Below are 21,119 nucleotides of genomic sequence, written 5' to 3'. Positions count from 1 at the left end.
ACTCGAGTCGAATGTCGGCAGAAAGAAAACTCGGATCGAACGTCACGAGTAAGGACTCTAATTCTTTTTTGAAACAAAAAATCGAACGAGGTCTCGGTTCGGCCGAATTCAAGTACGTATAAAGTATTGCTGGTCCTATGGTTTATTCTCCACAGCAGAAAAGCTTTTTCTCGTTCAGCTCCTCGCGAAATAAACTAATAATAAAGACATAGACACATTAATCTATACCAATATTATATATATATATATATATTATATTATATATTATCCGAATAGTTGATCGAATATAATTTGAATATGATTGAACACTGAAAAAAAAGTAAATAATAATTAAAAATAATAAAAAATATTAAATCTTAAGAAGCATCGTTAGCATGTATTAGGCATATAAGACCCATCATCAGCATACAAGATAACAAATGCATGGGATCTTATGATTTATGGTGTGCAGACGAAGAATAGCCAAGGAAGCAGACAATAAGGCTGCAGTGTGTCGTAGCCACTATCATTAAAGCGCAAGACTACTCTCAAGATGAAGGAAGCCACGTTCGTATGCAACCAAAGAGTGAAGTGGCAACCAAAAAACCCCTTGTCACCATGCATGCATGCATCCAAAGGCTATAAAAGAAACTTAGGATCTATAAAGGAGGTGCATCATGGACATGGAGAAAGGTAAGGTAAATAATGCATGGGAGTAGTATTTAAGCCAGCCATGGTGCCTATATAAGGAGGCTCTTTGCAGCATTGGAGGACACACAACCATCGAGCACAACACAAGCCTTCAGAGCAGCAAGTAGTTCAGGGCAGCTAGCCAGAAAACTATCTGCTCTCTAGTAGTAGTACCACTTCCCACTGTAATAAAGCATGTGTAATCAAGGCATTTGTAACATAAGACTGGGAAGGTAGTAAGGTAATTTCTTTATCTTTGTGTGAACCCTTCGGGGGTTCCCGAAAGGGAAAACCATATGTAAGCTATATTGTGAAATGAAGTAGTTTAGTTTTTCCCTCGGTCTTTTTAGTATGTTTATACGAGTGGGTGCTTATGTTAGGGATCCTATATGAGAAACCTCTGCGTGTAGTTCTCTGTTAAGCCGTGTGTATGGCATTGAAATGAGAACCTTGTAACCGTAGAGAAGTGTTCCCTTCGGGTGGAACTGCCTGGAAAGACGATAAGAAATCACCCATATAAACCTAACTAAAGAAGCTTAGGGAAATAAACTTAGCTACTCCTGAAGCAATATAGTAATAAATACGGTGAGTACTGAGTAGGATTAGTACATCACTGCGAAAACCGTCGGTAGTTCTGTTGGCCTCACCAGCCTTAAAAGATCCTGCAAAAAGATAATCATAATATTAAAATATTTAATTTACCATATAACCTAATATTAGCCAAAATAATTTGAATATTAACGTACCTAATATTTATTTATATTGCATATATATATATATTATTATCTATTAAATTGGAGTTGGTGGTGATGGTACGGTCGCGGCGGTACGTCACTCCACCGAAATTACGAATCTGCCACCGATGTCTCCACGTGTCTTTTAATCCTGGCTCCTACAATCCTCAAGCGCAGAAAAAACACGTACCGTCCAAAAAAAACTCTATATCAATATATTAAATTGGAGTTGGTGGTGATGGTACGGTCGCAGCGCTACGTCACTTCACTGAAATTACGAATCTGCCACCGATGTCTCCACGTGTCTTTTAATCCCGGCTCCTACAGTCCTCAAGCGCAGAAAAAACACGTACCGCCCAAAAAAACTCTATACCAATATATTAAATTGGAGTTGGTGGTGATGGTACGGTCGCGGCGCTACGTCACCTCACCGAAATTACGAATCTGCCACCGATGTCTCCACGTGTCTTTTAATCCCGGCTCCTACGGTCCTCAAGCACAGAAAAAACTCGTACTGCCCAAAAAAAAAACCAACAGAGCCCTCTTCGCTCCTCCTCCTCTCCTACGAATCTCACCCCCACCCCCTGCCCGATTCGGATCTTGCGCACGCCCACCGCCGCTCTTGTCGCCTCCACCAGCTCGTGCGCGTCAGCGGCATCCGTGTGCGGAAGGCGGCTGCGGACCCGCGGCTCCGTCGTGCGCTCCGATCGCCACCTCCACTGGCTTGTGCGCGCCGGTGGCTCCCCGTGAGACTTGGACGGCGATGGGATGAGCCTGAGGCCGGGATGGCGGTGCCCTTGCGCAAGGCAGCAGGGACCGCGTCGGCGCGAGCCATCGGTGGCGATCAGTGGCCGGATGCGATGTGTGGGCGGCGCACAGGCGTACCTGGCGGCAAGTGGGAGCAGACGGCGCACGGGAGTGGACGGGCGGCGGGCATCTTCAAGCGGGCGACCGCGCATGGCGGCGTGATGTTCGGTGGCGGGATGAATCGGGACGGGGAGAGGAGGAGTTTGCACTCAGGGTGGATGGAGAGGATAGTCAGAGGGAGAGCGAGAAATTGGGAGAAAAGATTTGAGAAATAATGTACGGAGTAGGAGCAATAAGAGCACAGAGCAAGGAGAAATATATAAATAAGACATCCGAAAAGAAGAAAGAGACCAGAGTATAGTCCACGAAAATAAACATATCATAAACACATCAACATTTAATTTGACTTTTTGATACAATTTTCCGTTGTTCCGTAGCAACGCACGGGTTCTTTTGCTACATATCAGCTTGGGAAGAAACCGAACCACGACAAAGTACCGTGGCTGGGGAGGTTGCTCAGAGGAGGAGGAGGGTCACGAGGCCGTGGCCACTCGGAGGGAGCGGAATAGAAGTCGAGCGGACGGCCCGGCGACCAGAGGAGGAGACAGAGAGGCTTTCCGGGGGAGGCGATCTTGAGGCTAGTGACGAGGGCGTGACCTCCGTGGCGGACGCTTCGGGATAAAAAGACGCGTGGGGACAGTGGTGGTAGATTCGTAATTTCGGTGAAGTGACATACCGCGACGTCCGTACCATCACCACCAACTCTGAAATGGCCCGTCCGTTGCTACGGAATAACAAAATTAGGGAAAGAAACGGTGATAATATTGACACGGTTTGTAAACCGACAATCCAACAAATTTGTTCTGCGTTGGTTGGTTGATATTGCAAGCCGCGTTTTCAACTGAAATATAGGGATAGTAAAATACCACCAGGTTTCAGTTTGATGAACAACAAGCCAGCAATACAATTCATGGAAGGTAAACAGGCGCAATAAATAAATAAATGAACGTGACTTTGTAGGATGAAACATTACACTATGCCAGTCCATTATTCAAGCACAAAAGTCACCACAATTGTAAAACTAACTTGGGACTGCCGTGAGGCGGTGCGACGTGGGGGCGGCGGAGACTAACGAAAGTATCTACCTGGTTTACCATCAAAACACAAAAGGACCCTGAAAACATCCACATTCACCATAATCTAGCAAGATAATTGTGCTAGTACATCAACGAAACAAACTAACCTAAGTCAGCATGTAAGTACCTAGAAATAGCCAAACACCATCTCAAAAAATATATAGCTAAATACGCAGTCATATTTCCAGGCCTATTTCAACTGGTTGCTACTGGTAGCAATTAATTGATGGAATAAAAGCTAGGAGGGAGAAGGCTCTCGCCAGCTGCAGGGTGCTCCTGCTGACGAGATCATCGCTGGCGACCAGGAAGGAGGACTACATCCAGATGAGAAGACGGCAGATTGAATGGATTCATGGGATTTATGAGAGGCTGTATGGCCCTCTTTCCGCGTGCAAGGATGACGCGAGATGGTGGCATCCTCGAAAGACTATGGCGTGTGGGGTATGGGGATTGCTTCAGCGAGAAGAAGGGAGCCGGGGCAGGAGGCTCTGGACGCGAGCAGCTCTGATCGAGCTGGGCGGCACGGAGTGAACGAGGCGGCGGGCTGGACGGCGTGAGGCAACGACTTAGGGTTGGACTGGGCGGTGCGAATCGGACTTCGAGGTAGGCCTTGGGTGCGACCTCGAACGGCGGCTGGTCCATCAGCGCTGCGTTGTCGCGAGGCCGGGAGCGTTCGAATCAGGGGAGGGGGTGGGCCAGAAAACATTTCCAGCCCACGTACAACAAAGCGGGCCGTCGCAAACACGCGGTGAGAGGTATGGCGATGTACGGCGAATGACGTACCATCACAATCAACTCCAAGTTAATATGGCTGAAACAAGAGAGTTAACATGTGGGACTATACAGATTTCACAAAACAGATTTCCAGTGGCGGAGGACAAACTAAATCGGTAGCGTGGGAGTACTCCGGCGCCGGCATCCATCCTCCGCAGGCTGCCAATCCGGGGCCAGCGTCCACTTCCCGCCGGCAGCCACCTCGGCACCGGACGGTTTCCCTACCCGTATTGGGCTCCTGTCCTCCCACTGGTTCTTATTGGCGGCGAGTCAGCTCTAGATCGGTTTTCTTCAAGATCGGTTTTGAGTCCTGGTGATCGAAGGTGGTCATGTTGTTGATCACAATGAAGTTTCGAGGTTGGAATTGTCGCAGCCTGAATTCAGATGCAGCAGTTATTGCTTTGTTGGATCTACAGAAGGACGTGAGGGCTGATGTGATCTTCCTCTCGGAAACACATCTTAATAAGGAGAAAGCTGATGCTGTGCGCCGTCGCTTAGGCTTCAAATTCATGTTTGTTGAAGAAAGCGATGGCAGAAGTGGAGGTTTGATCTTATTTTGGGATGATGCTGTGAGTATCCGGTTATAGTACATGTGCCCAAACTTCATTGATGTGGTGGTGGGTGCTCCCGGCGAGGAGTGGCGCCTCATTGGTTTCTACGGTGAACCTAGTTGGGAAAACAAAGATCAATCTTGGCGATATATAAGGCAGCTTAGGGAGGAGCTAGACCTGCCATGGATGATGTTTGGCGATTTTAACGAGATTATGTACGCTCACGAGAAAGAAGGTGGTAATCCAAGACCACTGCTAATGATGCAAAAATTTTGAGAGTGTCTTGATGAGTGTGGTCTCGAGGATATGGGGTTCTCTGGATGTTTTTACGTGGAGTCGTGGTGAAATTAAGGAACGGCTTGATCGTGTTGTGTGCAATGAAAGATGGGCTGCTTTGTTCCCAATGTTTGCTATGACCAATGAAGCCCATGTCCGGTCTGATCATCGACCTATTGTTGTGGATACGGAATTTCATGTTGGGGCATTAGCTCCGTGGAGAGCAGGCACAAATTTTTTTGAAGGTAGATGGCTGAAAGAGGAAAATGTGGAAACGATTGTGCAAACTGCTTGGCTCCGAGCTGTTGCAAGTGGTGCCACCGGTGTGGCTGCAAGAACTAGTATGGTTCACGCAGACATGCATGCTTGGGATCGTCAAGTTCTTAAGGGCCCTGTGAAAAGACTAAAGAAACTGAAACAAGAGCTTGAGCTGTTGCGTAAAGGATCTACTTTCCCAGAATTCATTGCGAAGCAAAAGGAGTTGCAACTCACTATTGAGAACCTTCTTGAACAGGAGGATATTTATTGGATGCAAAGGGGGAGGGTGAACTGGCTCATGCACGGGGACAGGAACACCTCTTTTTTTCACCACTCGGCCACCTAATGGAAGAAGCGTAACCAGATCAAGAAACTGATGGATGATGCTGGGAATTGGCATGAAGGTATGATACCGTTGAATAATTTGATATCTAATTATTTCATAAATCTCTTTCAATTGGAGGTAGATGTTCCCAATCCGGAGGTGCTACAGGCGGTGAAGCCGGCTGTCTCCCCAGAGATGAATAATTTTATGTTGACCCGTTCTCTAAAGAGAAAGTGAAGAAAGCTTTGTTTAGTATTGGATACCTGAAAGCCCCTGGTCCTGATGGTTCACACGCCATTTTCTTTAAAAGATTTTGGCATATGCTTGAAGAGGATCTCGTCCATGAAGTCCTGATTGCTGTGAATTCTGGCGTTATCCCACATGGATGAACAATACGGTTGTTGTGTTGATACCCAAGGTTCAGAATCCTGAGAAGGTGACACAATTCCGGCCTATCAGTCTTTGTAATGTAGTCTACAAAGTTATTTCTAAGATGCTTGCAGCTAGACTTAAGACACTTTTACCGAAGATCATTAGCCCAACACAGAGTGCATTTGTCCCTGGACGTCTAATCACGGATAATGTCCTGGTTGCTTACGAGTGTTTCCATACTATCAAAAAGAAGCGTGATGGAAAAACCGGCATGTGTGTGGTGAAGCTAGATATGCACAAAGCTTATGACAGGGTTGAATGGGCATTCCTGGAGAAGATATTGTTGAAGCCTGGCTTTCATGTGAGATGGGTCAATCTCATCATGTCATGTGTTACATCAGTGGAGTATTCTATCTGAGTTAACTCACAGGAAACTGAGAGCTTCAAACCAAGTAGGGGATTGCATCAAGGCGATCCTCTGTCGCCCTACCTCTTCCTTCTTTGCTCTGAAGGTTTGACAAGTTTGCTGGTCCAAGCTGAAACGGCCGGTACTTCGCAGGGTGTGCAGGTCTGCAGAGATGCTCCAGCTGTCTCCAACTTACTGTTCGCTGATGACTCACTCATCCTGATGAAAGCTAATACCTCAAATGCTGAGTGTTTGAAGCAGGTGCTGGACCGGTACTGCTCTGCCTCCGGACAACTAGTTAGTGAAGCCAAATCCTGCATCTTCTTTAGCCCATCTACACCAGCTGAGACACGGGAGCAGGTCTGCAATAGTCTGAATATTGTGACTGAATCGTTGACAGACAAATACTTGGGGCTGCCAACTCATGTGGGTGTGGAGCGTAGTGATTGTTTCCAATACTTAGTTTTTGATCGTGTGAGCCAGCGGATCAATGGTTGGAAAGAGAGAATGCTTTCCTTGGGAGGGAAGGAGGTGCTTTTAAAATCGGTTGCACAAGCCATACCATCTTATACTATGTCGGTCTTTAAAATCCCTAAAACCATTTGTAAAGGGATCTCTAATGCGATATCGCACTACTGTGGGGTGACGAGGATAACCAGAGGAGGATGCATTGGATGGCATGGTGGAAATTATGTGTTCCGAAAAATCAAGGAGGTATGGGTTTTAGAGATATCCATTGTTTCAATCTCGCAATGTTGGCGAAACAAGCCTGGAGGCTCATCGATAATCCAGATTCCCTATGTGCAACAATTTTGAAGGCGAAATATTTCGCTGATTCTGACTTGTTATTGGCGAAGCTTAAAAAGGGTCGTCGTTCACCTGGCAAAGCATTATGGCAGGCATGCAAACTCTGAAACGGGGCTGCATATGGGGGATTGGCGATGGCACAAAAGTTAATATATGGGACGATCCTTGGATCCCCTAGAACCATTCCCGCAAGATAATCACAAGAAGGGGCAATGTTTTGTTATCTCGGGTGGACCAGCTCATTAATCCTCAGACTGGACAGTGGGACGCTCAGCTGATCGAAGATATTTTTTGGCCTGTGGATGCTCACAATATTTTGCAGATTCCACTTGGTAACTCGATGGATGATTTTGTGGGTTGGCATTTTAATCTATCAGGAACATTTTCTGTACGATCTGCCTACCACGTCGAGTGGCAACATCAGCACGGGAAGAGACTCGTCCATAGCTCCGGGCAAGACTATGCAACTTTGAACCCAGTGTGGAAAAAACTCTGGCAGATCCGGGTACCTGAGAAAGTGAAGATATTCTGCTGGAAAGCTTTGCACAGAACCTTGCCAGCGAGATCGATCCTTGCTGATAGACATATTAAGGTGAGTCCTCAATGTCCTGTTTGTTTCCATGGTGTCGAAAATATAAGGCACCTGCTATTTACCTGTGATAGAGCACACTGCGTCTGGAAGTATCTGGGGTTGGAGGATTTCATCTCGGAAGCGTGCTCAGTTGACCGCTCAGGTTCTGTCTCGCTGGAGCATATCATCTGCCACAGAAACACTAAGTCGTCTGTTCTTGGTCATCCCCCGCTGCAAGCACTTGTTGTTGTGGGTGCTTGGTACTTGTGGTGGGAGCGTCGACAGATCGTCAAAGGCGAACAAGTTCAGGACCCAAAGCGATCAGCAGCTTCAATCTTGGCGTTAACCGCCAATTTTGTGAAATCCTACAGTAAAGAAGCTGCGCCGAGAAAGCATGGCTGGACCAAACCTGCTAGGGGCATGGTCAAGTTAAATACTGATGCTTCTTTGTCTAGCGAGCAAGGCACAGGCGCCACTGGTGCTGTTGTTCGAGACTCGAAGGGATTCTTCGTGGGCGCGGCGAGTCACCTGCTTATGAATGTGGCTGATGTTATAACTGCGGAAGCTTGGGGACTCCTGCATGGTCTCTAGTTGGCTGCTCAGCTGGGGTGCAATCTTGTGAGTGTCAGTTGTGATAGTAAGGACCTAGTCGAAGCTATGAATCAAGGTTTGTCTAAGGGGACTGCAGTGGCGGTGATTGATGAATGCTTGCTCCTTGCCCGAGACTTTTCCAAGATTGTGTTTGAGCACTGCCACAGGGAGGCCAACTCAGTTGCTGATAAGCTTGCTCAGGATGTTTTCATTCCTGAACAATTTTGGTTTGATGACCCTCCTATTCCTATTATCCCCCTACTTCTTAACGATGTAACGATTATTTGAGGAATGAAATGCTTTGCGTGATAAAAAAAAATCTCTAATTTAATATATTGGTATAATTGTGTGTGTCCCTATTTGTCTATATTGCTTGAACTTTGTGTTAGTTGTGAAAGTAATGGAAAGAGAACTAGTGTTGGTTCAAAAAACTTTAGATGCTTTCCTGTAGCACATAGCACCTAATATCTTAAAATAATTATCTTATTTATAACTATCGAGACTACGTTGCAGTCTGACAGGAAAGATATATATTAAGATATCATTTAACAGAAATTTTAAAGTTAGAAAGTTATGATATCATCAAGATTTCGCATGAATCTGTTAACGATTATCGACCCATTTCCTTGACAAATACTTGTCTTAAGTTTTTGACCAAGCTAGCGGCTGATAGATTTCAAGGTCAGATTTTGAGATGTGTGCATGCCAACCAGTATGGGTTTATCAAATCACGTACTATCCAAGATTGCCTAGCTTGGGCTATTGAGTGCTTGCATATCTGCCAGCAATCTAAGGAGAAGATCATTATCCTTAATTTAGACTTTCAAAAGGCATTTGATTTTACTGAGCACTCGGATTCCTGATAAATGGATTGGCTGGGTTAAAGAAATCCTCTCCTCTGGTACTTCAAGCGTCTTGCTCGATGGTACTACCGGTAAGAGGTTTCACTGTCGCAGGGGTGTTAAACAAGGAGATCCTTTGTCACCTCTGCTCTTTGTGCTTGGCGCCGACCTTTTTCAATCTGTGATCAATGAGGCTTTTAGGCAGGGTAGATTAAAGATTAAACCTCCTGATGATACCCTACTGATTTTGCCTGCTTGTCATGATCAATTGGAGGTGCTAAAAGATTGGTTATTGGATTATGAAGTGTCCATTGGGCTGCGTGTTATTTTTCATAAACCTTCGATGATCCCTATTAATTTGGAGGATGGGGAGGTGAACACCCTGGCTGCTAATTTTGGTTGTGTGGTTGGGACTCTCCCCATCACATACTTGGGCTTACCTCTGGGAACGACATGTCCTCAGGTCTGTGATTTCACACCCCTGTTGGATAGGGTGGATCATCGTCTTACTGCGAGTTTCTCCTTTCTGTCTCAGGCTTGCAAACTGCCCCTTCACATACTTGGGCTTGCTCCTTTCTGTCTCAGGCTCGCTGCATATTCCCCAAGGTGTGATTGCCTCGATCGATCGAGCAAGGAGACATTGTCTTTGGAGTGGGTCTGCACAGAATCGTCATCGCCAATCCTTGACTGCTTGGGAGACTGTTTGCAGGCCGAAGTCTAGGGGTGGTCTAGGAATTGTCAATCTCAGGTTTCAGAATGATGCTCTGCTCATGAAACACCTGCATAAGTTCTACAATTGTGTCAAGGTGCCATGGGTGAAACTTGTTTGGAACTCTTATTATGCCAATGAGGTCCCTCATACCGCTAATCTATGTGGATCTTTCTGGTGGAAGGATATTATGAAAATCTCTGATTAGTACCTTGCCATTCGCTAAATGCCAGGTGGGAGATGGCTTATCGCTTTTATTCTGGTTTGACCCTTGGCATGGAGAACCACTCTGCTTGCAATTTTCTAGTCTATTCTCTTTTGTCTATGATTTTAAGTGGTCAGTTGCTCAGGCTTCACATGCTGACACCATTTTAAGCATGATGCAACTGCCTCTCTCGGAGGAGATTTATATGGAATATGAGCAGTTTGTTGTGGGTCCCTTTTAGAGTATACAACATGATCAGCCAGATGGATGCAGTTATTCTTGGGGAGGAGCAAATTATTCTTTTTCCAAAAGATATGGTCTGAATTTTGATCATCTGCCTGTTCATTCCGGTTTGATGAAAGTGTGGAAGAGTGGTCTCACTCCTAGGGTTAAAGTTTTTGCTTGGCTGTTGATAAACGATCGGTTGAACACCAGGGATATGTTGCACAGGAGGCATTGGCAGGTCACTAATGACTACACTTGTGCCATTCTGGAGCTTGGGAGGATTGTCAGCATTTGTTCTTTGGGTGTCAATTCAGTCAGAGGGTTTGGAATTACCTGCAAATTCAGTGGTCTCCTGGTGTGGAGCTAAAGCAAATTATTCGGGACACGCAGAGATCTTTTGGAGATCCTTTCTTTGTGGAGGTGGCTGCCATGAGTTGCTGGCATATTTGAAAGCAACGCAACAACAACATCTTTGAGGGCCCTAGTCCTAGTTTTAGAACTTGGAAGAGAAACTTTATTGATGATATTTCTCTTCTCCAGCCTAGATTTAAACCACCCTGGGTTGCTCCTTTTCTTCTCTGGCTGAGGTCCATATCTTAGCTTTGTAATTAATCCCTTGTACAAAACTCTTTTTTTAATGAAATAGACTTACGGTTGGGGCCTCCCCTACAGTTTTCGGTCAAAAAAAAGTTATGATACCATCTAACAGAAATTTGAAAGCTAGAAAGTTACGGTATCATCTAATATCGGCATACAAAATGGCATTATTTAATCTTAACTATCGACATACCCCAAATTATGATATCATCTAACAGAAATTTGAACATCCTAAAACGGCATGCTAGACAAGGTGATGTTGCTTTCAGACCATATTGTCATTCAATGCCATTTTGTAATGGACAGATCCGATTTTAAGATTAAAACTAGATGGTTGATAGTCGAAAAAATGGCTTAGAGCCGTTATGATCTTGGAATCCCTTCGATTTTCCAAAAAAAAATGCAGTAAAGAGAGGTGCAGAGACCTTGAGGACGTTTAGCGACAACGACAACTCTGACTACTCGATGGAGCTCGACGACAATGCCTAAACGGAAAGGGGAGGGGGGAGGGAAGCCTGACGAATGGAAAAGCTTGAGAATATGATGTCAATACCGGCAGCCAATTGGTGGAGGCAGAAGACCACAAATTATGACATGCTTACAAAGGTGGGCGGTGAATTGATTCAACGGGGAAAATGTGATCTGTTCACTACTCGGGGGAGGTGGGGTGATTGTCAGAGCAACACGCGGGCAACATTTGATTACACTAATGTACCTTTTATGGGCGAGACATGAAAACAGATAAGAATCCTATTCCTAACAAGTGATCACACGTATTGGTTTTTTTTTCCTCCGTATTTACGACCACACGTCTAGTAGTCAATCTTAACAATCATCCTGACATAATATTTTTGTGTTTTTGATCATTTTATATTTATGCATTCTTTATTCACGCGCTTCTCAATTATACGATTATAAAGAGGCCTTAAGATGTTAAATACGTACTCCCTCCGATCCTAAAATAGTCTCAAATTTGTCCAAATATGAATGTATCTATTCCATAGTTTTAAATAGCGTGCTATGACATTTAGCGCCGGCCTTCTCGAGATGCTATAGACGCTATAGCGCACGCTATTTCAAATAGCGTTTTGCTAAAAAATGAATCAAATATTGCCCAAAATTAAAGGTTTCAGCATAACAATGTAATAGAAAATTCTCCAATAATTTACAAGACCAAATCCATGACATAAACAAAGATACGAGCCATAATTAAAGCACTGGAGGCGTCGCCGCTGGTCGCGAGCTGAAGGAAGGGCGGCCTGTTGCGAGCTGGAGGAAGGAGTCGTCTTCACCCGCTGCTGGTCACGAGCTGGAGGATCTGCCGCCTCCGCTCTCATGGTGGAGCCGGTTAGGTCTGAGAGACTTATAGTGAGAGATTTTGAACCTGGTCTTTAGTCCGACGTGGTAATATTTGGATTTTGGACGCTAAATTATTTAGCGACACTATAGCATATAGCATTTAACGCCATTTATCGTGCTAATAGCAAGAAAAATTGCTTAAACGTAGCGCTGGGTCTTCAGATATGCTATAGCGACGCTATAGCTAGGAAATAGCGCGCTATAGCTAGGAAATAGCGCGCTATTTAAAACCATGATCTATTCTTAAAAAGTGTCTAGATACATGTAATATTTCGACAATAATTTAGGATCGGAGAGAGTATATCCTCTTCGCTGCTAGTTCTATTTTGCATCTAGTTGTCGCCAAGTTGCTAAAATCTTGTTTAGTAATGTTACCTTTGTGGGCTCTTTTGATCCATTTGATTTCGGTTCCACATGTCGCATTCTATACGCAATGTATTACTTCACGATATTAATTAATTATTGTTTGTAAAGAAAATATGAAGATTTAGAAGACATACTTTTTGTAGATTAGATGTTTGATCAAATTCTTCATTTGTGGTATTATTTATGATTTATTATTAGTAGTATTATATTTCCTAAATCTTGCAAAGTAAATGTGTATATTTTGTTTTAAGAATAACCAATGGTATGACAAACAGGGTGATGTTGCGTCCGGATCATACTGCGATTCATAACCAATGGTTAGAAAATAGAGTTCGATAGATGGAAATAAACACGGTTTTAGAGCCGGGACGAGCGTGGAATCCAAATTCGTCTTCGTCTAGAAATCATTGTTTCCAACGGAACGAGGATTATCTGAAGAAAACATGACCCTGGGGGACGGGGTGTAAACAAAAATACTGAGTACTGACGTTCTGAAAAGCTGGAAGTGCTCGCTCCGGCCCCGGTGTTCTTCTGCGTCATACTCCTTCGTTGTCTCCTTCCTTCCCAAAACCAGAAAGTACGAAACGGAAGTAGAGGGAGAAGCGGGGGATGCAGTGGTACTTCGTGGCGGCGCTGCTCACGGTCCTCACCAGCTCGCAGGCAACCCCCTAAACCCTCCCCGCCTCCGCCTCCCCCATTCTCTCCTGTCGATTTAATCACTCTAGTGGCCCAGATCTATCTCGAAACGGGAATCGGTTGCGAAATTGGATTCGCGTGCGGTTTTGGTTTCTCGGTGATATGCGCAAAAGAGGTCTGTAGGTGTCGGCGGCGGCGACTTCGATCTAGATGCTTTGCCCAAATGCAGTCGTGGTTCTCTTCCTCTGGACAACTGAGGTTCATAATAATGTCATAAGAGACTCCTGGAGTGGCCGAATTGCTATCACGATGTGCTCCGACTCTCGGTTTTTTCCTATCAGTCTCGAGATGTACTGGGCTAGTATATTGCAGTGCGCTGAGGTTGAGGGAATTGGTTTAGGTGGAACCGCAAATGCCCGGGCAGTGAGTAGCTGGGAAAAATCTTGGTTCGCAAGTGAGTTGATCATGGTCATTGTACAGTCTGGACTCGAATGTGGTTGGCCCATAATAGCCGTGGAAGTCATAGTTAATTACGTTTAAACATTGCACATGAGTTGTTGTTTGACTTGGTTTGTTAATGGTATCCTACTAGTTCTGATTGTTTTGGTTATGTGCAGGGTATATGGACTACCCTTTCGCAGAGCAATGGCAAATATAAGTACGATTATGCAACCATTCCATTTCTTGCAGAATTCCTCAAGGTGCATTTACTGCAGTCCTCTCGAATCATATGCTATTTTCCATAAGAATGTTTTGACCAATATGTTTGTCGAAACCTTGGTTCAATGTACAGTGTAGGAGGCAACAATTTGGACCTTCACATCTGTTTATCATAGGTGGTGCGAACATGTAGTGTAGGCATAGCAAGCAGACAATGATTTTGGACCTCTATATCTGTTTATCTGAAGTGCTGCAAACATGTGGAAGACAATGATTAGTTCCATTCTTAGTTATAACATTACTCATTCTCAATGCAGTTGTCGGTCTCGAGCTTTTTACTTTGGAAGGAATGCCAGTCTCCATCACCACCAAGGATGACAAAGGAGTGGAAGAGCATGCGACTATATCTTGTTCCTTCAGTCATCTACCTCATCCACAACAATGTCCAGTTTGCGACCTTGACCTATGTTGATCCATCTACCTATCAGATATTGGGTAACCTGAAAATTGTCACAACTGGAATTTTGTTCAGGTGTGCCATTTGCCTCTTGATAAGAATGGCTTTGTTACATGCTTCCTAATTCTACTAGCATGACAGAATCTGTTACATTTCCAAGTATGACCTGCTTCAGTCTTTCATGTGACTCTACTTCAGACTTTTTTTCTTTTATGTGACTCCACTTCAGACTTTGCTTCTTGTTAAGAAGACTCAGCACATTTTAACTCTGGAGCAGTCAAATGGATTGAGAATGATCTAATTGTTCGAAAATTCTAGTTTGGTTTCATTCATTAAGCACTTCACTTACCGATACTTCAATTATCAACAGTATATATCCTTTGATTCTCGATAATTCTTGACTGAGCTCATAAAGTGCAGAGTTCTTGTGATTTATTGCATTTCACTGTTTTGTTGTTTAAGATTGGTACTGAATATGGGTTTTATTGGCACATATACGGACATCCTCCCGTATTCCTGCACAGCTAGTTTACTATTTAGTTTTTATTTCATACATTTGCTCTCATTTTGCTGTGCAATGAATGCATTGGCATTCTTATGACATAGCTCTTTTAGTAGATCTAATATGCTACGTAAGTATACTAAGTGCAATTGGTGCTGAATTCCTCCTCCCCTTTATTGACGAATGCTCTTGTTGTCTGCTATTGTTCTAGGCTTGTCTTGAAAAGGAAGTTGTCAAATCTACAATGGATGGCAATTGTCTTACTTGCTGTGGGAACAACTACAAGCCAGGTTTGTTAATATTACAAATATTTCCTGTTTAGTTTTAGTCCCATGGTAGATACATATTATGCAAAATGTATGTTAGCCTGTGCTTCACCTATATGTTTCATTGTGAGTAAAATGCATCCGCAGTCCTACTATTATTGACGATGTGTCAAGTTAGTTCCAAAATCACAAAACTGCATATTTGGGTCCTACTTTTATTTAAATTGTTAACCACAGGTCCTAACCACACCCGAGAGGTTTTAACCACCCCGAGAGGGGGTCTTGGCGGGAGATTTCCTGCAGGTAGCAGTTCGTCAACTTTTGCAAAAATCCTCCTACGGAAGGGCACGCCTCACTCACTGCTACCCTATCTTCTTCCTCTTCTCTCCTCTCTACCGTGTCCTCTTCCGCTGTCACCATGTTTGGGAGCTTGCATGCTAGCTTGTTGTCAGGGTAAGAGGCAAGAAGGAGCAGAGCAGAAGCTGCCGCCACCGGTGTTGTTGTGGACTGTGGAGGGGCCACTGCAACGGAGCCCTCCTCCCCCGATTTGGTTGCCTACTTGCCACTGTCCGGCACAGCCTGCAGGGGCGGCAGCCTATGCTACGGGTCGCCTTGCAGAGTTGCAGTCTCTGCCTAGTGGAACAAGTAATGGAAAAAAGATGAGAGAGTCCGGGGATCAGATTGATCTCCTACCAGGGGGTTTCTGCATAATGTCTAGGCGTTCGGTCATCCTATGTGGGCCCCTCTGCTGATGTGTTCGTGGTCAAAACGCCACACATGACGGTCAATGCCTCTCAGATGAGTTTAGGGCCTGTGGTGAACAACTTAAATAAAAGTAGAACCCAAATATGCAGTTTTTTAATTTCAGGACTAACTTGACACCTTGTCAATAATACCAGGACCGCGGATGAATTTTACTCTTCCGTTGCGATAGTTGTTAACTTTGTGGGTGTGTAACTAGGGAACATTCTCTCTAGTATCTTTTTATACTCCTGATATATGCTATGAGTTTTACTTTTTTGTAACATTTTTGACTTATTCAGGCCTCACTTTACAATTTATCCAACATGTATAGAAATCTCCCATGCACGGCCACCGGATGCCGGACCTAGCTCCTCTGTATATTTGCCCTTTGGGTTTTCCTCCTTTTCTTTTCGGTTCACCCATTTGGGTTCTTGTTTTCCTTGTTGTTTTGCCTGTACTTGCGCTTTCTTAATGAAAATGACACGTCGCTTGGTGTTTGAGAAAAAAAGTATAGAAATCTGATTACTGATAAACTAATAGTGACACAAACTATGTTGTTTCTGTTCTTTTTGAATGGAAAATGGGGAGTAGCTCCGATTCGGAAAAAAAAAACTAACAGTGCAAGGTGATTTCAGTTTGCCTAGTCATTTCAGATTTGTAGTTAGGCATTGATATTGACACAAAGACTATGCTATACCTGGGCATAGTGTAGGGTACTCTATGTCTACTTCTACAACACTTCAATATGGTAATGTGTTGGGCATCCACATGTAGCATATATTACTATTTTGATGACTGGTACTAAAACTATAGCAAGTTACAATATCCATGCTTTTAATCAAATGGTAATTGCTGTTACTATATTGCAAGACAAAACAAGTAGCACTTGTTACCATATGTCTACACCCACGAATAGGTCAATTGTTTAGTTATTAACTAAAATGTGTGGTTTTCAGTTTGGCAACTTGTACCTTAGATAAGAAGTATGGTATACTTAGTTTGTTATTGGCAGTAAAGGTCCAAGCTGGCACCAAGTCCAATTAATATTTTCCCCATTACCAGTTCCCTGAGAGATCTCTGTCGTTTTCCCATTCGATTATATATTACGCCCTTCGGTTTGCTAAAAGCTCACATTTTGTATATTGACATGGTCTCCAAAATACAACTTCAACCACTAATTTCAATTGTATCAGTCATAATCGTATGGATATAATTCAATATGGTAAAGATGTTGAGTTATCAGCAACTTCACCATATTGAATTATCAACTGACTTAGTTCATTTTCAAGTATCCTGGTCAAATATTTTTAAAGATTTTGGTAGTCACCGTTTCAAAAGAATTTACCTATGTCTAAAATGACAGCTTATAGGGACCTCCATATTTACTATAATTCAAGTTAGAAAAGCCTTATCTATTACATGTTTTTTCAGAGCCAAAGGACAAACGAAATTTGTCACCTTGTTAATGTTTGTCGATTTTATTGGCCTTGCATTAAATCAATGAAGACTGGTTTGTAACTGTTCTGTTTCTTACAGGTCAAAGGATGTGGAGATGCACCATGCGATTCACTTTTCTCAGCACCATTGCAGGGTTACATGCTTGGGATACTTTCTGCCTGTCTTTCTGCACTAGCTGGAGTCTACACTGAGTACTTGATGAAGAAGAATAATGATAGTCTGTACTGGCAAAATGTACAATTATATATGTAGGTATCTTTATCTAACAATGGTATATTATGAAGAGCTGCCAGCTCGAACTCCTATACATCACTACATCCATCAGCTGTCTTTGCACATGTTTGCATCTGAATATCTGATATTCTCAAGATTATCACATGAACAGCATGGCAAACTCTCTTTCACATTCTTCTTCTGTGCTGTCAGGTTTGGAGTTATATTCAACATGGGTTGGCTTGTCTATGGTGACTTCAAAGCTGGATTTGAGATGGGTCCATGGTGGCAGCGTCTTTTTAATGGCTATTCCATCACAACATGGATAGTTGTGTTCAACTTAGGGTCTACCGGTTTGCTAGTCTCATGGTTGATGAAGTATTCAGACAATATAGTGAAGGTAAGATCTTCTAGATTCTAGACTAAGCATGTTCAGCTAAAATTTCAATATTTTATTCCTGTTCCGAATACCTGGAAAATGGCATTGTGGATTTACTTTGCATGTCAAGTGGAAGTAGTCATGTTGCTATTTGTCACAGAAAATTGGTCGATCCAATCGTTCAAGCTTCTTTTGAGCATGCTTTTGTTGCTGCACAATTGTTCCTATAAACAGAAACAACTTCAATAGTCCATATATCCCTTGTCCCAAAGCAGAATTTATGTGGCCAACTGGCCATTCATGTGGCTGAATACATGATTTTTCACTTATTGAACTGTTTTCATTTACTCTTTTTTGCAAGTCTTGTAATTTATTATGTTCAAGTTTGTTCCTGCATAGGTTGATGTTTTGTTGTGAAAGTTACTGACATTGAATACCGATCTATTTTCTTTGGGTGCTACAAGCATTAGGTTGAACCAAGTCTGCTGATAATTATTACTCATCTGACCTTGATAACATGATGGTTATGCTTTTTTGTTCATCATTGTAATTTTATGCACTTGAAAGACTGTTTCACAAACCTCTGGTTGAACAGGTATACTCAACTTCAATGGCCATGCTTTTAACCATGGTTTTGTCTGTATATCTTTTCAATGTGAGAGCTACCGTTCAGGTAGGAGTACATATTTTTTGTTTCCCAGTCCTTATGCTCATTATTAATTTTGTAATTATATATTGGGAGATAAAACATCCTTAGTTATCTATTCGTACCAAGTACTAACACATTTATCCTCTGTATCTTGCAGCTTTTCTTGGGCATTATCATCTGTATAATTTCCCTGCAAATGTATTTTATGCCGGTTCAAATGCTTGTTGAATTGCCACAAACATTGCCAGTTACATCAAAGTAGGTACATGCCACTATTATCTGACCGGTTCCAAAGTAATAGGGGACTGTTGATTGAAGAAGCAGCATCAGCTGATTATCTTTGTCTCGGCTTTAATTGAATCATCGCTTGAAAATTTGAGGCTACGACCTTTCAACAGGTTTTTTGGTTAGTGTCACATTGCAGAGAAGGTAAATAGTCAGTTAAGTGAACACGTGATTCCAGTGGGAGTGGGTACAAGGTTAAAAGCTACGGGCGTTGCTGATATTTAGGCTCAGTTTGGCATTGCTGAATTGTGCTGGGCAGAACTTATTCTATATACACACGAAAGTAGGGAAAAGTTGGTTAGCCAAACACGAAAATAGTGAAAAGGGTGGAAAAAACGGGATTACGAGAATCCACCGCAATGCCAAACGCAGCCTTATTCAGGTAGAGGATGAAGGCTTATTGCTATTTTTTGGCCAAAAGGAAATCCATATACATGTCTTAAGTTAGCAAAAATGGCTCGTTAACCTTACCCAAAATTTTGACATTCACATGGAAGGAATAGATACAAAACTGGTGACTAAATACAAGCTATTACATCCTCGCAGAAGATTTGAAATTATTTTGTTGCAGCAACTGTACTCTATATGCTCTTATTTCTGAAGCAAATTTTGTGCAAGGAGTTGCCCTACAATCTGTTATTCAAAAACCACTTTCTGATTTTCAAATTTTTTGAAACAATTTATGGATAAAAGTCATGCTATATCATGTGCATCTGGTTTTTAATCCAACAATAGGTTCTATCGTGATTGTACAAAAGAGACAAAAATGGGGTTATATAACTGAGGCACTATCCATTTTTATATTATTCTTTTTTCTAGGCCACAATATCAATTTTTTTCAGTTAATTTTTGTAGGTGCACATCATATAGCAATATCCATGATTTTTGTTGCATTTTTTGAGAATCAGAAGTGAGAAAAAGGAAGAGACAGAACATAATGTGCAGTGGAAACTAGTTGCCAAAATTACTTCCGCTTATTTACATTATACTTGAATTATGGTTTTGCCAGCATGATTAAAAGTCTACACAACAATCACATGTGCGAGAGTAAGAAGCTGTCAAAGCGAAACCTTGTTTTTTCAGTTAGAAATCAAAAGATTTTCATACTATGCACTTCTATGAAAGCTTAACTGAGGAGACAATATGATTAGCCTTTTTCTTTCTTGAGATGGAACAAAGATTATTTGTACTGTGCGCTTAATTCAGGAGACAATATGGTTGGCTCTTTTTTCTTTTCGTGAGATGGAAATTTTCATGCTGTGCACTTCTATGAAGGCTTAATTGGGCAGACAATACAGTTTGCTCTAATTAGGCAAGTGTTGTATGTACGGAGTACTTTATGTTAGTACCAAGTCTAATTGTATCCTATGGAAGGATGTGATAATGTCAAATTCATGCCATTTACCATTGGCAAAAGATTCATGATATTCAGTTCGTTCTCAGATGGTGAACCCATCAGTTCTATTGGTTTGTTTTGAATAATGGCCCGTATTATAGATTTGCCTAGTGATTTCTTCATCCCAGGTGGCGAATTCCTTTCTGGAGTTGCCTAGTAAAGGTGGACAAGGTACCTTGTACAGTTAGCAGAGATTCATCTGATCCCTGACATGAGGAGATACCTCTTGTCTTCTTGCACTGAGCTGTACCTGTATGTGTCCAAACAAACAATTTGAATTTACATTCAAAATAAGCCAAGGATTTGCACTAACCGCCCATATATGACATGTCTGGTTTGCGGGCGGTAGCTGCTTATTACCCCCGGGGAATGAAAACCCTGCTAATACCCATCATCAAGGACTCATGATTGATGGTTATTTAGGTGGTAATTGCCTCATATTGCCCTCGGTTTACGTCTTGGCTCTTGAGAGGGCGGAAGGGAAAACAGAATTCAGCAAGTACATCTATTCCTGTCATTCGTTCCTTGTGGCGCATGGCACTCGCCGAAAACGATTGTCACAATTCAGCTCAGCCGGGGAGAAAAAAAAGGGGAAATAAAAAGAAAGAGGAGGAAATGTCGACGAAGCATGTTTGCCTAAACGAGGTTGCCGTTGGGACGCCCCTGTTTCTTGTCGCCCGTAGTATCAGCATCCTGCCCACAAGTTCCGAGTGAGTCCCCAGCAGCAAGTCACATCCTTTAAACGGAAACGCTTCTGCTGCAAGCTTGTTCAGGTCGCATGCCAAACCCATGCATGTATGTAAAAGAAAAGAACACTTCTGTCCTAAACATATTTGCGAGAAACATGATTTGGCGGCTCTGTATAGAGGTCCTGTTAGTCGGCTCTGTAAAAAT

The 21,119-nt window shown here is 42.9% G+C and overlaps 1 protein-coding gene across 1 annotated transcript; it reads left to right on the top strand.

Moving 5' to 3' along the window:
- The first annotated feature begins 12,997 nt into the window (after positions 1-12,997).
- Positions 12,998-20,271, top strand: LOC100828771 (CMP-sialic acid transporter 1). Its single transcript, XM_003563739.4, has 8 exons — positions 12,998-13,240; positions 13,834-13,917; positions 14,194-14,408; positions 15,047-15,125; positions 17,382-17,551; positions 17,730-17,916; positions 18,491-18,568; positions 18,702-20,271. The coding sequence occupies exons 1-8, from the start codon at positions 13,190-13,192 to the stop codon at positions 18,804-18,806; spliced, it is 969 nt and encodes a 322-aa protein (XP_003563787.1). The 5' UTR covers positions 12,998-13,189; the 3' UTR covers positions 18,807-20,271.
- The last annotated feature ends 848 nt before the right edge of the window (positions 20,272-21,119 follow it).

The sequence above is a fragment of the Brachypodium distachyon genome, chromosome 1, assembly GCF_000005505.3.
Source record: "Brachypodium distachyon strain Bd21 chromosome 1, Brachypodium_distachyon_v3.0, whole genome shotgun sequence".
In the NCBI taxonomy this organism is placed as follows: Eukaryota; Viridiplantae; Streptophyta; class Magnoliopsida; order Poales; family Poaceae; genus Brachypodium; species Brachypodium distachyon.
Note: the sequence above shows the minus strand (reverse complement) of the source record. Positions and strands in the feature narration are given on the sequence as shown.